Source organism: Malaclemys terrapin, chromosome 4 (genome assembly GCF_027887155.1).
Source record: "Malaclemys terrapin pileata isolate rMalTer1 chromosome 4, rMalTer1.hap1, whole genome shotgun sequence".
Classification (NCBI taxonomy): Eukaryota; Metazoa; Chordata; order Testudines; family Emydidae; genus Malaclemys; species Malaclemys terrapin.
This window is the reverse complement of record NC_071508.1, coordinates 31178977-31198677: the sequence shown is the minus strand read 5'-3', so window position 1 is coordinate 31198677 and position 19701 is coordinate 31178977. Positions and strand designations below refer to the sequence as shown.

The following is a 19701-nucleotide window of genomic DNA, read 5'->3' as shown; positions in this document are numbered from 1 at the left end:
CATGTTCCTTGTTATCTATGTGGCATGTGCTAGTACTGGAATGTTCTGGTACCGTCCAGGCACACGTTTATATTAGTAGTGCTTAGTACCTTTTAGGTATGTGTATATTTGCAACATCAGCCTTCTTCTTGCCAGCTCCTGTGAGCAGGGCCTGCCTCTGGCTCACAGCTTAACTTTGCTTTATGTTAGCAAAGTCTTGACTGTTACTTTAGTTCAAGCCTTAGGTCTCATACCAGGCCTCTGATACAAGGGTTTATATTTCAGGGCCTCATCTTACCACAAAAGCCTCTAAGGTTTTGTTGATTTTTTCAGTAAAATGGCCTTAACTTTCAAATTCTGTATTCACACTTGTGATTCTGGGGTAAGGTCTGAGGACTTAATTCATGAATATCTCTGTGGCTGTGGCTCTGTTGCAAGGGGCAGAGGTGTCATAGGCTGCATGGGGGGAATGACAGGCCATACTTCTGCTTCAGTGGCAAGATCCTTTGCTGCCTTACTCTGATCTTTAGGAATCAAATTCAGAACAATAGCATCCTAGAGGGTATACTGTTAGTGTCTTGTCGCTGCCTGGTAACTGGCAATACACATGGATCCCAACAAATATGATTTCCTACTGGGTGAGGAAATTCTGTGCCCAGGGAGCAGATTTAGTACCCTTTATCTTTCCTAATGCAGGAGAGACCACACAGTTCAAGTACCACCAAGTAGTGCCCTTAAAGCTTTGTGAAGGGAAGGCCACAGCAACATCTGTGAACTCCTGATATCATGGAAGACAGTGCTCTGTGGAACTGAAGAGGTGCATGAAGGCTGATGGTGATGGTTCACTCAAAGGGAGCCTGAGTGAAGCCAAAGGGAGATCCTGGGCATCACTGAACAGGAATTCCAGAGATGAATCAGGAGAAAGTTCCAAAGCCAAATTGTGCACCAGTGAAGCAAAAATCTTGTGTGGGGACTAGTTGACTAGTCTTGGGAAAAGTTGACAGATTACCAGGAACATGAACTGGGGAAGTCTGCAGCTGTTGCAGGGCCATTGACGACTAAGGAGCTGAGACCTTCTCCAAAATCAGCCCTGGGGAATTTCTATGAGATTGGTTATGATGCTTTCTTCTTTCCTTCTTCACTTCCCCAGAACCAGACCTATGCTTTCCTTCCCTTGTTTCTTCTGTGCAGATGGTGTATATCCCTAGGATGGTGCAGCAGGTGCCACAGAAGGATCTTCAATAGCTGAGGATGTTCTCTCAATAAAAGGGTCCAGAAATTAATACCATTTGGGGAGTCAAACTTATCTGCATTACCAGAGCCAATGCAGATGAGAACGCCTGAGAATGCTTCATAGGGGAGGTCAGTGCTGCCTGAGGCACAGACCTGGCACTGGAACCCTTGTTAGAAGCCCAAGTTGAGGCCGGTGAAGAGGCTGGAGCCAGGTTCCAAGTCTTCACTCATTTAATAGTAGTGGGTTTTTGTGCCAAGGAGGGTCATTGTGGGCTCAGATTTTATTGCCTTGACAGCCTGATAGCAGGGCCTGTGCTGTCAGAGTCTCACTAGTTTGAAAGACAGATAGGCCTTTAGTCTCAATTGCTGATCATGGCATACTCTGGAGATGAATGTGATGGAGTGTGAGCTTCACCTGAGCACACCAGACATGAAACATACATGTCTGATTTCAGATAGACTGTCAGATAGATTTACAGCCTTTCTAGGGCTCCACCTTTGCATGGACCAACACCAGATCAATCTCCTGCACTACTTCCTCTTTCTTTTAATTAAAGTGAATAAAAGAAAATTCAGATGGCAAAGATGGTCTACTAAATAATTAGGCAGAAAGTCACAGACAGCGAGGATCCTAATGCTTTGCACAGCAGAGGAGAAGGAAATGAAGACACTGGGGTCTGCACTGCCTTATATAGATTCAGACATTGAGCACTAACATCACTAGGAGGGCTTATGCAACCCCACTGGATACAACTGTAGTAGAGGTTCCATGAACTTGAAGCCAGAGGATGTCAGACCTGCAAGTAGGGATGCACAGAAGCCTCTGAAGAACAACACAGATATTACTTTGTAAACATTTTAATACACTTTCCCCAGTCACATCTGTATAACAGGTTGGCCTAGAAACATCAAATGTTTTATCCCACAACTCATCCCCATACTTTCAAATTTTGCATATTCTTGTTTACAAATTCTGTTAATGCATTCTAATGCTTTTCCACCCAAAAATTATAGTATCCCTACAATCTTAACTGCAGTTTAGCCAATTATTTTTCTCTGAGAATGTGAATAAATCACAGACCCTTCTGGCTGGTGTTGCTGGACCCTTTGAATTTCTTGAATATTTACTGTATTTAAGACTACCTTTGACAAATTAAAATGAATCAGTGATAATTACCTGGAGCACATTTTCCACTGTAACATTCATTTCCAGGTTCTGCTTGCAGTATGCTTGAAGTCTGTTGTTGTAGAAACCATAATAATAAGGGGCAGCAAAGAGGTAGCTATAAAGCTAGTCAAGGAGAACAAATTTGTGTTCCAAGTTGGTAATAATTAGGGCTCCGTGTCTGTCACGGAGGTTGCGGAAGTCATGGATTCTGTGACTTCTGGAGCAGCCAGTGTGGCTGACCTCAGGGGCCAGCTGCTCAGATAAAACAAGAAGTAATTGACTTAATCTGCAGCAAGGGAGATTTACATTAGATATTAGGAAACACTTTCTAACTATAAGGGTAGTTCACCTCTGCAATAGGCTTCCAAGAGAGGTTGTAGAATTCCCATCATTGGCGGTTTTTAGGAACATGTTGGACAAACATCTGTCAGTGATGGTCTAGGTTTCCTTGGTCCTGCCTCAGAGCAGGGAGCTGGATTTGAAGACTTCTCCAAGTCCCTTCCAGCCCTACATTTCTATGACTCTATGGTTGTCCGTGCAAGCTCCCTCCAAAGATGTGCATAAAGTATTTCCCCTAGAGTTGTACAGCAAGATGGTTAGTCAGTGGACCAGTCCAAGACACCGAGGCATGCATACTCTCTGTCAGCCATTGTGAATGACAGCAATGGACCAAAAATATAGTGAGCAGGGAGTAAGTCCTGCATAGTTGTGCTCCCAAAGGGGATCTTGGCATTGCAATACTTAACTCCTAGGCACCTTGCCACAAAGTGGAATTCATAGCCCAAGTTAGGTGGTCAGGCTCCCCATGCATTGTATGGGGAGCCTGACCACCTCTGAACTGGATTCTCAGAAGCCAGCAACTGAGCAGGGAACTGCCTGAGCTTGCCAGGAGTGAAATGCAGAGGGCTTAGGGCCCAGATTCACAAAGGGATTTACATATCTAATTGACAGACTGGAAGGATATGCCTATCTCTGCTCAGGATTCTTAGCCTTAAACCCAAACCAGGTGAGCTCTTTCTCACAAAGAATTGAAGAGACACTCCTCTACCCCATTTTAAAATTATAGGAATGAAGGGATCTCAAGAGGCCATCAAGTCCAGTCTCCAGTAGCCCACTGCACACACCTGGGGGTGTGGGAGACCTGTTTTCATAACCCTGCTCTGTTTGGAGCAGAAACTCGAACACACATTTCCTATACTCCTGGTGCTTGCTGTAAACACCAGGCTATCAGGTGTTGACTTGCTTACCCATTTGTGTGGGTTCAGCATGCTCTGAGTGCATCAACCAGATCAGGCCCTCCACAAATGAGATGGGCAGGGGAACGCCTAATTTGAGAATTCCACTGTGGCTTGGGAGTAAGAAAAGGTTACTTACTAACTGTGATTCTTCAAGATGTGATGCAGATGTGTGTATTCCACTTAGGCATGTGCATGCCCAGTGCACCAGAGGAAGAGAATTTTCCCTAGCAGTACCTGCAGAGGGGCAGCGCTCACGCCTCGTGGCCATAGCCCCATTCCAGGCTTTCGGAGGCAGTGCTGCCCGAACCCCACTCAATTCCTTTGCAACAAACATCCAGAGACTAGACTCTGATGCAGAGGAGGTGGAGGGTGGGTCGTGGAATTCATGTCTATATCACATCTAGAAGAACGAGTTACAATAAGTAACTGTTTCTTCTTCTTCAAATACATGCAACCGAGTATTCCACTTAGGTGATGCACAATATCTTCATTAATGACCTGGAGGATGGCATGGATTGCACCCTCAGCAAGTTTGCAGATGACACTAAATCATAAAATCAAAGAATCATAGAATATCAGGGTTGGAAGGGACCTCAGGAAGTCATCTAGTCCAACCCCCTGCTCAAAGCAGGACCAATCCTGAACTAAATCATCCCAGCCAGGGCTTCCTCAAGGCTGACCTTAAAAACGTCTACGGAAGGAGATTCCACCACCTCCCTAGGTAACCCATTCCAGTGCTTCACCATCCTCCTAGTGAAAATTTTTTTCCTAATATCCAACCTAAACCTCCCCCACTGCAATTTGAGACCATTACTCCTTGTTCTGTCATCTGCCACCACTGAGAACAGCCGAGCTCCATCCTCTTTGGAACCCCCTTTCAGGTAGTTGAAAGCAGCTATCAAATCCCTCCTCATTCTTCTCTTCTGCAGACTAAACAATCCCAGTTCCCTCAGCCTCTCCTCATAAGTCATGTGCTCTAGCCCCCTAATCATTTTTGTTGCCCTCCACTGGACTTTTTCCAATTTTTCCACATCCTTCTTGTAGTGTGGGGCCCAAAACTGGACACAGTACTCCAGATGAGGCCTCACCAATGTCGAATGGAGGGGAATGATCACGTCCCTTGATCTGCTGGCAATGCCCCTACTTATATAGCCCAAAATGCCATTAGCCTTCTTGGCAACAAGGGCACACTGTCAACTCATATCCAGCTTCTCGTCCACTGCAGTTTAGGAAAAAACATGGGTACACATACCACCTGGTTCAAATAAAACTGGGAGACCACTTTAGACAAAAATATTGGGTATGGCCATAAAGCACTTTGTCCTTGGAGAACCATGTATAAGGAGGCTCTGCCATCAGAGCCTGCAACTCAGAGACTCCCCTTGCAGATGTTATTGAAACCAGGAAAGCAGTTCTCTGACACAAAAGCAGAAAGGGTTAAGATGCCAGAGGCTCAAATGGAGGTCCCATCAAGTCCACGAGGATAGTATTAGGTCCCACAGAGGAACTGGCTCCCAGACACTGGAGGATGGAGATGAGGAAGGCCTTTAAAGAATCTTGCTGCCATGGCATTGGAAAAGACTGATCTTCCAAGGATGGGTGGATGAAACACTGGGTGCAACCTCAAGAGCTAAAGGCAAGGCCAGGCAGCCAAAGACACAGCAAGTACTCTAAGATGTCCTGGATAGAGACCAGCATCAGTTGAACTCTGTGGGCCGACGACCACACCAAAAAATGCTTCCATTTTGTCAAACAGGCGATTCTGGTACAGGGCTTTCTATTGAATAGAACCTGTAGAATGGCTGCCAAACAACATTTCATCCTCATTTAACCACAAAACAGCCACACAGCAGGGAGCTGAGCGTGAGATACAAGGCACGACCATGATTCTGAGTGAGTAGGTCAGGATGAAGATGAAGGGATAAAGGAGGCTGAATTGACAGCGCAAGGTTGGAGAATCGACACTGCTTTGGCCATGCTGGGACAAGGAGGATGAGCTTGGCCTGATCCGCTTTCAGTTTGAGGATGACCTGTGGTATGATCGGGATTGGGGAAACACATACAGAAGAGCTGATGCCAGCTGAGATGGAAAGTGTCAGTCAGGGAGCCCGGACAGAGTTTTCCTTGAGAGCAGAACAGATGGCATATCCTGTTGTCCCGTGTAGTAAACAGGTCAGTTGTTGGAATGCCCCAAGCTGCAAAGATGACCTGCAGGATGTTTGTCTTCAGGGACCACTCGTGACTCACGGAAAAATTCCTTTTGATATGGTCTGCGAGATGATTCTGGGCCTCAGGCACGCAATCGACTACACTGGTCTACAATTTTTGAGAAGTCGTCTGTTTCAGAGATAAAATGTGCTATTTATTATGTATTTTGATGTGCTGAATTCAAATATGACAATTAAAACAACTGATTGGCTACTGTTTCTAAGATATTTAAGTTTTTACATTTTATGTCTATGTATATTGTGTAGATAGTAGAGTTTGAATCATAAATTGTAAATCTAGGTCTTTTCATGTGTTTATGGTTGCTTTACATGATAATATTTCACCTGTCCTGTTTATGTAACACTTTAAAAATCAGCAAAAGGGTTATATAAATAAAATTTATAATGAAACAAAAGGCAAAAAACTATTATGTACATAGTTTAGTCTTATTCAGTGTCTACTCGGTGCTTCTTGGCTTGTCTCTTGTATTCATTAAATGGAGCATCTCTTGTCACTGTCCAGCAATAGTCTGCAAGCATTGATGGGCTCCATTTGCCCTGATAGCGTTTCTCCATTGTTGCAATGTCCTAGTGAAATCGCTCGCCGTGCTCGTCGCTCACTGCTCCGCAGTTCGATGGAAAGAAATCTAGATGAGAGTGCAAAAAATGTAGCTTTAGTGACATGTTGCAACCAAGGCTTTTGTATGCCTTGAGGAGGTTTTCCACCTACAACCTGTAGTTGTCTGCCTTGTTGTTTCCGAGAAAATTTATTGCCACTAACTAGAAGGCTTTCCATGCCGTCTTTTCCTTGCCATGCAGTGCATGGTCAAATGCATCATCTCCAAGAAGTTCACGAATCTGAGGCCCAACAAAGACACCTTCCTTTATCTTAGCTTCACTTAACCTTGGAAATTTTCCATGGAGGTACTTGAAAGCTGCTTGTGTTTTGTCAATGGCCTTGACAAAGTTCTTCATCAGACCCAGCTTGATGTGTAAGGGTGGTAACAAAATCTTCCTTGATTCAACAAGTGGTGGATGCTGAACACTTTTCCTCCCGGGCTCCAATGACTGTCGGAGTGGCCACTCTTTCTTGATGTAGTGGGAATCTCTTGCACGACTATCCCATTCGCAGAGAAAACAGCAGTACTTTGTGTATCCAGTCTGCAGACCAAGCAAGAGAGCAACAACCTTCAAATCGCCACAAAGCTGCCACTGATGTTGGTCATAGTTTATGCACCTCAAAAGTTGTTTCATGTTGTCATAGGTTTCCTTCATATGGACTGCATGACCAACTGGAATTGATGGCAAAACATTGCCATTATGCAGTAAAACAGCTTTAAGACTCGTCTTAGATGAATCAATGAACAGTCTCCACTCATCTGGATCGTGAACGATGTTGAGGGCTGCCATCACACCATCGATGTTGTTGCAGGCTACAAGATCACCTTCCATGAAGAAGAATGGGACAAGATCCTTTTGACGCTCACGGAACATGGAAACCCTAACATCGCCTGCCAGGAGATTCCATTGCTGTAGTCTGGAGCCCAACAGCTCTGCCTTACTCTTGGGTAGTTCCAAATCCCTGACAAGGTCATTCAGTTCACCTTGTGTTATGAGGTGTGGTTCAGAGGAGGAGGATGGGAGAAAATGTGGGTCCTGTGACATTGATGGTTCAGGACCAGAAGTTTCATGCTCTTCCTCTTCCTTGTCTGACTCAAGTGAGAATGATTCTGGTGCATCAGGAACCAGCAGTTCTTCTCCGTGGGGTACGGGGCATATAGCTGATGGAATGTTTGGATAATGCACAGTCCACTTTTTCTTCTTTGACACACCTTTCCCAACTGGAGGCACCATGCAGAAGTAACAATTGCTGGTATGATCTGTTAGCTCTCTCCAAATCATTGGCACTGCAAAAGGCATAGATTTCCTTTTCCTGTTCAACCACTGGCGAAGATTTGTTGCACAAGTGTTGCAGTATATGTGTGGGGCCCACCTCTTGTCCTGATCTCCAATTTTGCAGCCAAAATAAAGGTGATAGGCTTTCTTAACCATAGTGGTTATACTGCGCTTTTGTGATGCAAAAGTCACTTCACCACAAACATAGCAGAAGTTATCTGCACTGTTCACACAAGTATGAGGCATCTCTGCTCACTTTGGCTAAACAGAAATGTGTCCCTTTGCAAAATCAAACACTGACAAATAAGAGAGCACGACACTGTATGATTTCTAGAGCTGATATAGGGCAATTTGTTCACCAGAGTGATGTAAGCTTCATTATGACTGCATCATCCATGACTTCTAGGAATAACATGATGCAATTCATATCATGTATGACGCAATACCAGCTTCAGATTGCATCATTCATTGTTTTGCCTAAAAAGCAAGTACTGTCCAAACCCAGTCATAGATCCATAGATCCAGTCAAAGATGCATTTTAGTCATTTCTGGTTTAAATTGAGATCCCTTCCCTTTATAACTCATTTATCCTCCGCCATTCCCAAGTCAAGGGTCGTATATACTGACCCAATAGCATATCTTGAAAACTAGAGCCAATCAACAATTTTAAGCATCATTTTTGTTTTCAGTGACCCAGAATTAGTAAAGTTTGACTACATTTATTTCAGAAGCATTTTGGCTGTAGAGGAGTGCTATTAGAGTGATAGTCTTCTCGATGCAGAACTGCCATAACCTGACCACCCTGGATTGTGCTCCCCTTGTCTGTTCACATAATGCATGACAGCAGTATCGTTGGTAAATATGTAAATGATGGCTCCACTGATGTGGTTCAGAAAGGCGGGACAAGCATTATAGATAGCCTGAAGCTCCAGCATGTTGATATGCAGTGACACCTCCTGCTCTGACCACAGACCCTGAATTTTCAGTGACCTCAGCTGTGCTCCCCAGCCCACCAGGGAGATGTCAGTGAGAACAGACCTGGTTAGCAGGGGCTGGACAAAGGGAATGCCCTGACATATACTTTCTGGAAGCATCCACTACTGCAAGGGGTCCAGGACCAGTGGAGGGAGATGGACCAATCTGTCCAAGGAATGAAGAGTCAGATGGTAAACCGTCCTGAGCCACATTTGAAGGGGTAAAGGCGCAATCTTGCATCTGCGTGCAAACAGATATGTGGCCCAAGAGCCTCATCCAAACTGCCATGAAAAGCTGAGACTGCTCATAAGTGTGTTGTGGACAGTATTGCTGCTGTTGCTGCTGACCATAGTGGCACCTTTGCACTGCCAGTGCATACAAACCCAAGGAACGTAGGGTGGCCCTAGAATCCTTGAAGAAGTACTGAGTCTCGTCCATCTTGTCTGAAAAAAGCACCCAACCATCGAAGGGCAGATCATCTATAGCCTGCTGCATGTCAGGAGCAATGCCCAAATTTTCTGCAGCCAAGATGCCCTTGTCATGGTCTTGTGGAGGCCACAACTCTAACTGAAGTGTCCATGATGTTCAGCATGGACTGCAATGATGTCTTGGCCATCAAGCAGCCTTTGGTAACGAATGTCCAAAATTTCTCTCTGGAGGTTTCAGACAGCTGGTCTGCAAACTTAGACATGGACATCCAATTTACAAATTCATATTTGGACAACAATGCCTGCTGGTTTGCAATCCGCATTTGCAGAGAGGAGGAGATGTAAATCTTCCTACCCATAAAGTCCATCCTTTTAGAGTCCTCATTCTTAGCAGTGGACTTAAATCTGCCCTGCCAGCCTCTATCGTTCACCACAGTTATGACCAGGAATTTGGGTCCAGATGGAAATAAAAGCCCTCAAATCCCTGCACCGGGACAAAACAGCGTTTCTTCATGTGCTTTGTGGTACGTGATACTTAAGCTGGCATTCTCCAAAGAACCTTTGCAGGCTCTAGGAGTGCATCATTAGTAAGAGGAGCCACTCTCCCAGGAGCAGACAACTGCAGGATATCCAGCAACATAATGGCGTTCTCCTGCAGGAACTCTGCCTGAATGCCCAGGGAAGCAGCCATGCACTGCCAAATGTCCTGTTAGGCCTTGAAATCCTCATATATTGAAGGTGAGGAAGAGCCAAGCACTGCCAAATTGTTCCCGATGGGGGGAGCGGTGTTGACCCCAAAGTCAGTGGTGGCACTGAAGTAGCTGATGGTTCCAAAGTGGAGGGCAGTGAGAGCTGCCACAGTAACATCAGCGGTGTGAATGCAATGGTGCCAAGGAGTTTCCCAGTCCCAGTGTCTCTTGCACCGAGCCCATACCAGCCCTGCTTCCACAGACTGTGGAAGGGGAACATCGGAGTATGGTGTGAGTGGACCAAAAGGTTCAGCGGCCTGTCCATGCAATGGGGCTATAAATGACACAGCCTTGGCAAAATCCTGGATCAATGGAGGGGTCAGGATGGAAAGGCAAGGGAGGTCTGTTGCTGCCTGATATGCCGCCAACATGGAAACAACTGGTGTCAACATCACTCTCGTCGGTACTGGATTCAAGAATCAGAGTCGATGGTAGAGGGTCTCTGACCCCTCTGCGCAGTATCAGGAAGTGGTTAGAGGCACCCACACCCTCTCGTATGCTGGCATTAACACAATGCTGGTCCACACTCTTTCTGGAGGATGCAGAAGAGTTTTCATGAGACCTGGAGTGGTCTTGTTTGGTCTTATGTGACCTTTTCCTCGGTGCATTTGATGGGGAACAACTCCTCCATCCCTATGGAGAGGCGCTGGCTCCAGAGCATGAAATGGCAGCACTCTCAGAACCTGAGGGTGACCTCCAATCTGATGAGGTCCTCAGTGCTGAAGCAGGCCACATGGCCTGTTCAAGCAGGTGCTGCTTTAGGCGAAGATCCCTAGCCAGCTGAGTCCCTTTCATGAACGACCTAGAAATTGCACACTGCTCTGTGACATAGCCGTCATAGCAAGCAGTGTGTGGGGATTGTTGTTGGGGATCGCTCCCCCCCACATAACAATGTTTAACCCATGGTGAAGGCATCACCAGGGAAATACTTAACTAAATGTAATTAACACTACATTTAACTAACACTAAGTACTAACTATATGCGACTAGAACAAACACTAGAAAAAGATAGTGAGAGATAGTGAGAGATTGCATGGTTAAGAACCACACAGAGCTCTGACTCCAGCCACAGGCAGTAAGAAGGAAATGAAAGGGGTCAGGGTGGTGCCGCCTCATATAGCCAGAGGCTATGGCAAGGAGGTGTGAGCGCTGCCCCTTTACAGATATTGCTAAGCAAAGTTCTCCAACTCCAGGGCCCTAGGCACGCACACACCTAAGTGGAATACAGGGCTGCATCTACTCAAAGAAGCAGCTTAGGCTCTGAATGTCTTGTTAGCTAAGAGGGCAGTGTCAGGATTTAGTCAGCTTTGGGCATGCCCACCAGCAGAAATGCAGGTGCCTTTAGGGATTTAGGTGCCTACATGGTTCAGTGGCAGCTGAGCAGTGATTTTGTGAAAGTCAGTGATGTCTAGGAGACAGTTAAGTACCTCAGTGTTTTTGTGCATCTTACCCTAGCTGCCTAAGACATGCCAGTCCTTTCACACAAACAACCCAAGACAGAGCCTTTCCCCATTACAGCACATAGCCCAGTGGTTAGCACACTCACCTGGACTGGAAGAGACCCAGATTCAAACCCTCCTCTGGATTAGGGACTTGAACCCCAGTCTCCCACACCACAGATGAATACCTTAAGTGCCAGGCTATTGGATATTTTGGGGTAGGTATTTCTCAAGCTGTCCTGTTGGAGCTGTTCCACTTTGTATAATTAAATATTCATTAGGTCAGGAAAAAAGAGAAAATGACTGCATAGATCAGTGGTCTTGACACTCACATGGGAAAGCCAGGTTCAAGTCCCTGGCTAGTTATAATTAAGGCTATGATTTTGTCATGATGGTCACAGAAAGCATGAATTTGAATTAAGTCCATCAAATGCCATCCAAACCAAATGAAATGTGCTCAAACCAAGTGGTGTTGCAAACTTGTGCATGGGATCACAGCATCACTCCATCTGCCCCACCATCTCCATATATAGCAGCATGGACGCTTCAAACCTATGCAACATTGTGACCCCTACTTAGAGTGGGTAGCTGGGCCCAGTCCCACAGGACAGGAGTTGCCATTGTGGGGTGAGTGTGTGGTGGGCTCACTCTCCACCTCCCACTAACCTCTTTCTGTGACATATTGTTGTTTTCCAGCACCTCTGCCATGAAATGTATTTAAAAATTTCATGACAAAATCATAACACTAGTTATAGTTTAACTCAGCTGAACTGTTTCATGGTCCTGTAGAAGGGCCTGATTCTTCACACCCTCACAATGAAGGCATTTAAAGCAGTGCAGAGTAGGTGTAATATGCTACTCTTCTGGTCTGGCAGATTTTTTTCACTCACTTTGCACAGGTGTAAATGATGACACCAGGTGAATGACATGGCAGAATCAGGCCCAACATATCAAATTAAAGTATCCATAGCAAAGTGTCTGTTTCAATTGCATCTACAGACCTTAGACTTCAGTAGATTTAAGGATACAGGGAATCTTCAGGAGGCATGTTCACTTCACCATAGTAAATGTATCGCAGCATAGACTCAAATGCTTGTTTACTGGGAACCATTTCACCTATAGAAATATTTACTTGTCCATCTTCTGGCATGAAGGAACGGAACATGGCTTCAAAGTAACTGGAAAAGGAAAGGTGACCAATGTAACACAGGGGGATTTTACATAACCACAAGAAAGGTTCTGCAGATGGTTTCACTCAGTACTGTTCAAAGGGGGCTACAAAGCATTGAAGCTTTCACACAAGTTACTTCCTAGCTACTATGCGGAGGGAAAAACTGCCTCTAAATGCCTCCTCAAATATAGTATGCAGTAGTGTTGTAATCATGTTGGTCCCAGGATATTAGAGAGACAAGGTGGGTGAGGTAATATCTTTTATTGGACCAGTTTCTGCTGGTGAAAGAGACAAGCTTTCGAGCTACACAGAGCTCTTCTTTCAGGTCTCTTCCCAAAGGGGATTTGCTAGTGTTTTCCTCTATATAGTTCATGAGTGGCTTAGAGAACATTCAAACAATTTAGCTGAGTGTATCTCTGCATGCTGGTGGCTGAGCGATCACCGCACCTGGAGGGGTTTACTGCTTATCACTAGCAAAGCATTGTGAGAGACAGCCCAGTTTGGAAAGCTAAGGGGGAATCCACAGTTCCAGGTTGTACCCCAGAGATCCCGTCACATTCAACCACCTTGTCTCTCAAATGTTGTATTGTCATGTTTCAGATAAATCCGTGTGTGAGGCAACCAAGCATCACAATCCCAACAATGCTATAGGATGCTATATAGGAAACAATGCCATGTGGATTTTCTTTATGGCAATTAATTTTCAAAAATATAAAAATTAGGGTATAATACACTGTAATAATTCATTTACCTACTTTGCATATGAAGTGCTGGTAAATATCAAACATTATAGGTCTCCTGGTTTCTTAGGGGCTAGATACTAATATAAATGGTTACCTGCCTACTGTACAAGGATATTGTGATGGTTTGTTAGATACTGTTTGTAAAGTACTAAAGTATGTAAATGCTAAGGATTATTAGGGCTGGCTGAAAATTTTCCATCAAAACTTTTTTTAATGAAAAATTGGATTTTACCTAAATGAAAATTTTTGCAGAAAGTATTGCCAAAAAATTAAACAAAAAAAATCAAGGATTTTTCCTACAAAAAGTCAAAATTTTCTGTTGACCCCCTCCATTTTCCAATTAGTTCTAATTATTATTGGACACTGAATGGAAGGAACCCATTTTCATGGTTATAGGCAGTAGTAGGTTTGCCTGTGATGGTATTAGATTGCGCTCATCTACTAACCTCGTTGCATCATTAATAGATAGCTATAAGCTAGATCAGGGCGGGCAAACTTTTTGGCCTGAGGGCTGCACCGGGTTTGGGAAATTGTATGGAGGGCCGGTTAGGGGAAGGGGGCATGGCCCGGCCCCCACACCTTATCTACCCCCCCCCTGTTTCTCGCCCCCTGACGGCCCACCCCCGGGACTCCTGTCCCATCCAACCCCCCCCCCCGTTCCCTGATGGCCCCCCGGTACCCCTGCCACATCCATCCCCCCTGCTCCCTGTCCCCTGACTGCCCCCCAGAACCCCCGCCCTGACTGCCCCCCGCCGCCCCATCCAACCCCCCCTTCTTCCTGACTGCCCCCCCAGACCCCTGCCCCATCCAACCACCCCTTTTCCCTGTCCCCTGACTGCCCCCGGAACCCCTGCCCCTGACTGCCCCATCCAACCCCCCCTCCTTCCTGACTGCCCCCCCAGACCCCTGCCCCCATTCAACCTACCGTTCCCCGCCCTCTGACTGCCCCGACCCCTATCCACACCCCCACCCCCTGATCACCACCTCAAACTCCCCTGTCCTCTATCCAACCCCTCTTGCTCCCTGCCCCCTTACCGCGCTGCCTGGAGCACGGATGGATGGCGGCACTACAGCCACTCACTGTGCAGCACAGAGCACCGAGTCAGGGAGGGCTCTGCAGCAGCGCTGCCCCAGGAGCTTGCAGCCCCGCCGCCCAGAGCATTGCGCCAGCGGCGGGGCAAGCTGCAGGGGAACAGCAAGGGAGTGGCTGGGGCTAGTCTCCAGGGCCAGGAGCTCAGGGGCTGGGCAGGAGGGTCCCGCGGGCCGGATGTGGCCCATGGGCCATAGTTTGCCCACCTCTGAGCTAGATCCTACTCTGCTTTCCCACCTTTTCTACCCTTTCTCTCCATATAACATAACTTGCATCTACTAACGTGGCAAAGTGTTTTTCTTCACCCCACCAGCTGTACCCCTCACTCTGGACAATTGATCCAGCTCTCCCTTCCTTTTTTGAATATGTCAGTGTCAATTTTTTCAGGTGCCTGAATCTGAATGACACTGTCACAATTTCTGGATAACAGCTGCTGAGTGCAGGTTCTTGTCACAGGTTATTGTAGACTCCTAATGGCATTCAGTCTTATATTCTCTTCAACTTGTATACCTGATTAAAGCCCTTCACAATTTCTCCCTTGCAAATTCTTCATGTCACAACCAATCAGGCTTGGCATGAGATTTCTGCCACTGGCATTCTAGCTGTCTTCCTGTCTAGCTTCCTCTCCTGCTTCATCTGTCCCAGGCCGTCTGTAAACCATGCTGATCAGTGAGGATGAAGCTGTCACCCTATCAAACCCTGAACTGAGGAGAGTTAGATGCCTCAAAAAGAGATTCTCAAAAGCTAGCATGCTGAGTGGGGAGTTGCCTAAGCCAGTCAATAGGAAATGCTGAGGAGAGGGAGGTAGCCTCCTCTTAAAGGGTGCCTAACTTTGGTCTGAGGGAGGTGCTTCCCTCTAGCTGGGGGTCACAGCCATGAGCCTCTGGAGTCAGTCACCTACGCCGGGTCAGCCCTTTCTCAACAAAAACTGAGAAGCAGAAGGTGATGGCACCTTCCCTTTTACCAACAGTCCCATGGCTAAAGAACTCATCCACAATTTGGGAAACTCAGGTTCAAATCCCCACTGTGCTTGATGAGGAGCAGTGTTTTGAACCCAGGTCTCCCACATCCCACACAAGTGCCCTAACCACTGGGTTTGAAGATTGAAAGGTGATTTGATTACCATGTCCCTTGTATTTTCTTCGCAGGTACCAAAGGGCTCTTTAATGAGGAAGTCAGAATAAGAACCTGTGGCTGAAAGTTAAAGCCAAGTGCAAATTAGAAATAATACACACAGTGAAGGTGATTAGCCATTGGAACAAACTATCAAGGTAGGCGGTGGCTTCTCCATCTCTTTAAATCAAGATTGGACATATTTTCTGGAAGACATACTTTAGTCATCCACAAGTTACTGGCCATAGAATCTTGCCCTTTTACACTGTATTGAGCCCAGTAACTACATGCACTAGCCAAGGGAGCTGGTTGGCCGTGCCAGGGAGGAGACGTATGATACACCCTTAAAGGGTAAATTATTTACACCTGCAACCAAGTGGGAACTCAGCGAGACTAATCTACCCCCTAATGTATTGATGTTTTTTGTTCAATTGATTCTTAAATCTCTACCTCATAGCTTACATACCAAAGTTTATGCTTCATTCTATTAGCATCACTTGAGCTGCATTTCCATTTTTTAGAACATCCTTTTTGTTCTTCATGAACACTTGTTCCTTTCCAGTTAATGACCGTAGTTTTATGTGTGATTATTTGCTTCTTTTTGAAATTGTGGTAGGATATAGACCTTTTGTTATTCAACTAAGGTTTTGATTTCCTAACATTTCCCTGCTGGGATGGCAAATTCATTCACATTTTAGTCACTGTTGCTTAATGGCTCTATTATGTTTAATTTATAGGGGGAAAATCCTATGTGTTACTCAGATCTCAGTGAACAGAAGCCTATTCTCTTGTGTGCTTCAAAACAAGCTGATCCAAGAAGCAGTCTGTGGTACTAATAAATCATGTCTACACATGACATTTGTTACTGCTCTAGTAAATTACGACTCTTTAAAAAAGTTTCTAAGTTTCGGTAAATGGTTGATCAGAGTGCACACACCTGGAGCGGGCTGCCAGAATTGCCTTATGTGCTGGTCTTGGGTGGCCATCTAACAGGAGGATGATATCACAAAACTCGATCCCAGCTCCTTCTAGATAAGCCTTCATATCCTGAATCAAAGATGTTCCTGACAGAGGCAACACGGTGAAATGATTAAAAAGCAGACATTTCCAGGTGATCAGCTGTTATAAAGTTAATACACGGTTGCGCCACATCTACATACAGGTTTTCCCATGGGATCAAGGGAGTTGTTAGTAGGCAGGCACTTCATCACATTCTCAGAGCTATAGGAGGCCCCTTCTCATATGCCATGGATAAGGCCAGGCATGATCCCTGGAAATTTGTTCTGTATGTAAGGCTGATGCCCTTGGTGAGGTTCTACACCTGCATCCTTTTCCTCACCTCAGGTACATTTGCCTCAGTCCACCTCCTCACCCACTCGCAGCCCCTCTTGTGCCAACACTGCTAACCTCATACCCATTCCCCCTCCACTTCTCTTGCTGTCTCTGGAACGCCATGACATATCTTCAAAGATCTCAGCCACCCGTGACCTCTTCCTATCTTGCTCCCTCCAGCTCCTGGCTCTTCAAGAGATCTGGATCCCTCTGCAGCTGCCATCTCTTATAGAGGCCTCTCCTTCTCTCACACCCCCGCCCTGAATCAGACTGTGGTGGGGTACGGGCCTTCTCCTGTCCCCTTGCTGCTATTTCCAATACCTCCCTCCTCCCTTCCCCCTCCTCTCTTCTTTTGAACAGCACTGCATCTGACTTCTCTCCTCTCCCCCTCAATATTGCTGTCACCTACCATCCATCCAGCTCCTCCCCATCAGCCTTCCTCTCTGATCTCAACTCCTCACTCTCTCTTCCTCTCCTCACAATCTCCCACATTCAGCATCAGAGACTTCACCTTCCATGGTAACAACCCATCCAACCCCTTAGCTGCACACTTTCTTTTCCTCCCCTCTTCATTCATTCTGCAGCCCTCAGTCAACTCTCCCATTCACCAAAAGGAACACTCATAGAATTTGGTCTCACCAAGCATTGCTTTCTTTGATCTCTGTTGCTGAGTTCCCTCCCTTTCAGCATCACCCATTGCCCCCCAACTCCCTCATGCCCTGTCACTGGTCCTTCCGCAACTTCGTCCTACAACATCAGTGACTTCTTATCTGCTCTCAGCCTTCTCATCCTTTCTTCCATTGATATAGTTGTTGATTCACTCCCTCTCTCCACCTTTGTCTCTTTTGCCTCTCTCTCTCACTGCAAGATCTGCCCTGCCACCCTTAATTTCCTTGGGCCTCCAACCAAGGAGATAAAAGATGGAGTACACCAACCACCTCTCCTGTTCCTTCTCTACCATGAATCTAATCAAGGTCCGAAGCAGAGGGGAAGGAGAGTGGGTAGTATGTATGATAGGGACCACAAATCTCAAATAACCTGTAAGGTAAATAACTTCTTCTTCTTCTTCAAGTGCTGGTCCCTATGTGTATTCCATTGTGGGTGACTGACAACTAGTACTCAAGAAAGAAGAGAGTGCAAGGATGCAGGTGGCAGAGTTGCATGAAGGACCTTGCCCTATAGCATGCCCCATAGCAATCTTCTACTAAAGCATAATGACTCGCGACCATATGGCTGGAAGTCCACGTAGCTGTTTTACGAATGTTAACCAAAGACACTTCCTCAAGCAATGTTATAGACATTGCTTGTGCTCATCCTGTGTGGGGGAAGGAAAGTGAGATAATTGATAGCAAGTAAGATATAACCTGAGATCCACCCAGAGATCCTCAGAGGAGATAGCTTGACCTTGGACACTTTCCACCGTGGCTCAAACATTGGGGGGAAGAATTGCATCAGGAATGTTGGTTGGAAAGTGATCTAGATGTGTCCCTAAAAAGGATAATATTATTCGGTGGTTGGATCGTCAGTTTCCCTGGTATGAACCAGGTACTCATGGTGTGTGCAATGAGAACACTGATCCACTACCCTCTGCCACCCAGTGGCTGCTAACAGGCACCAGAACTAGAAGTTGAATTCCGACAGAGCAGAGGACTCCAATCCTGGAATCTGCTAGGTTGAATTCTGGGGTCCTGAATGTCCCTGATTGTATTTAAAACCAAGCACAGGAACAAGAAGTTGTCCATGTAACTGGGTCACCCCTGCTCAGGACTGTTTCCCTTGCACTACCTGCTCCTACTACCTGACTCTGATCTCCTGGTAACCTGACCCTGCCTGCCTCTTTACACCTGACTCTCGATCTGCCCTCTGGCATATCTCAGAATCTAATCTCCTGGTATCTGACCCAGCCTGGCTCCCAACTCCTGGTCTGACCGCTAGGTCAGACTCCCCATGTCAGTTTGCATGGACCACTTAAGCCACAGGAGTGGGCTTGGTACCAGTAAAATGGAGCTGGCTAAACCTCTGGAAGCACTGGGCACTCCCAAGTGGGTCTGCCTGACTTCAGGCTGACAATTAAGCCTTGCAGGCCTAGGTCATTCAGATGACCTCGGAGAAAAAACTGTCACCTCCTTTCGTAACTGTTGTTCTTCGAGATGTGTTGCTCATGTCAATTCCATTCAAGGTGTGCATGCACCCATGTGCACAGTTGTTGGAGATTTCTGCCTTAGCGGTATGTGTAGGGCCAGCTGTGGTGCCCCCTGGAGTGGCACCCCCATGCGGCGGTATATCAGGTGCCGCCGTCCCGGTGCCCTCTCAGTTCCTTCTTGCCAGCAACTCCAACAGAGGGACGAGAGGGCGGGAAATGGAATGGACATGCGCAACACATCTCGAAGAACAACAGTTATGAAAGGTAGGTAACCGGTTTTTCTTCTTCGAGTGCTTGCTCATGTCGATTCCATTTTAGGTGACTCACAAGCAGTATCAATGGAGGTGGGCTTGGAGTTCACAGCTTAGTGGCTTGCAGTACTGCCCTACCGAAGCCAGCATTGTCCCAGGCCTGCTGGGTCAGCACGTAGTGGGACATAAAAGTGTGGACAGATGACCATGTGGCCGCTCTACAGATGCCCTGGATAGGCACATGGGCCAGAAAGACTGCCGAAGAGTGGATGGTGACGATTGCCAGGGGTGGCACCTTCACTTGGTCATAGGAGAAGCGAATGCAGGCAGTGATCCAAGAAGAAATTCTTTGAGTGGATACCAGGCGACCTTTTATCCTGTCAGCCACTGCGACGAACAATTGCATCGACTTACGGAACAACTTGGTCCTATCCACACAGCTCTTCACCAGGATATACTCACACTGATATGCGCTACCTCTGCCTCAGGAATTCCACCTGACAAACAAGCTATCATCAATAAGCAACCACATGACTCCTGGGAAGG

The 19701-nt window shown here is 46.3% G+C and overlaps 1 protein-coding gene across 4 annotated transcripts in view; it reads right to left on the bottom strand.

Annotated features, from left to right (window-relative positions):
• The window catches only part of LZTR1 (leucine zipper like transcription regulator 1), a 286327-nt gene that overhangs the window by 27856 nt on the left and 238770 nt on the right, over nt 1-19701 (bottom strand). For all 4 annotated transcript variants that reach the window (XM_054025515.1, XM_054025514.1, XM_054025512.1 and 1 more), the window contains 3 exons: nt 16367-16493; nt 12341-12490; nt 2390-2495 (listed from right to left, as the gene is read on the bottom strand). In XM_054025515.1, coding sequence (XP_053881490.1) covers nt 2390-2495; nt 12341-12490; nt 16367-16493 — 383 coding nt within the window. The remainder of the gene's footprint in view (nt 1-2389; nt 2496-12340; nt 12491-16366; nt 16494-19701) is intronic.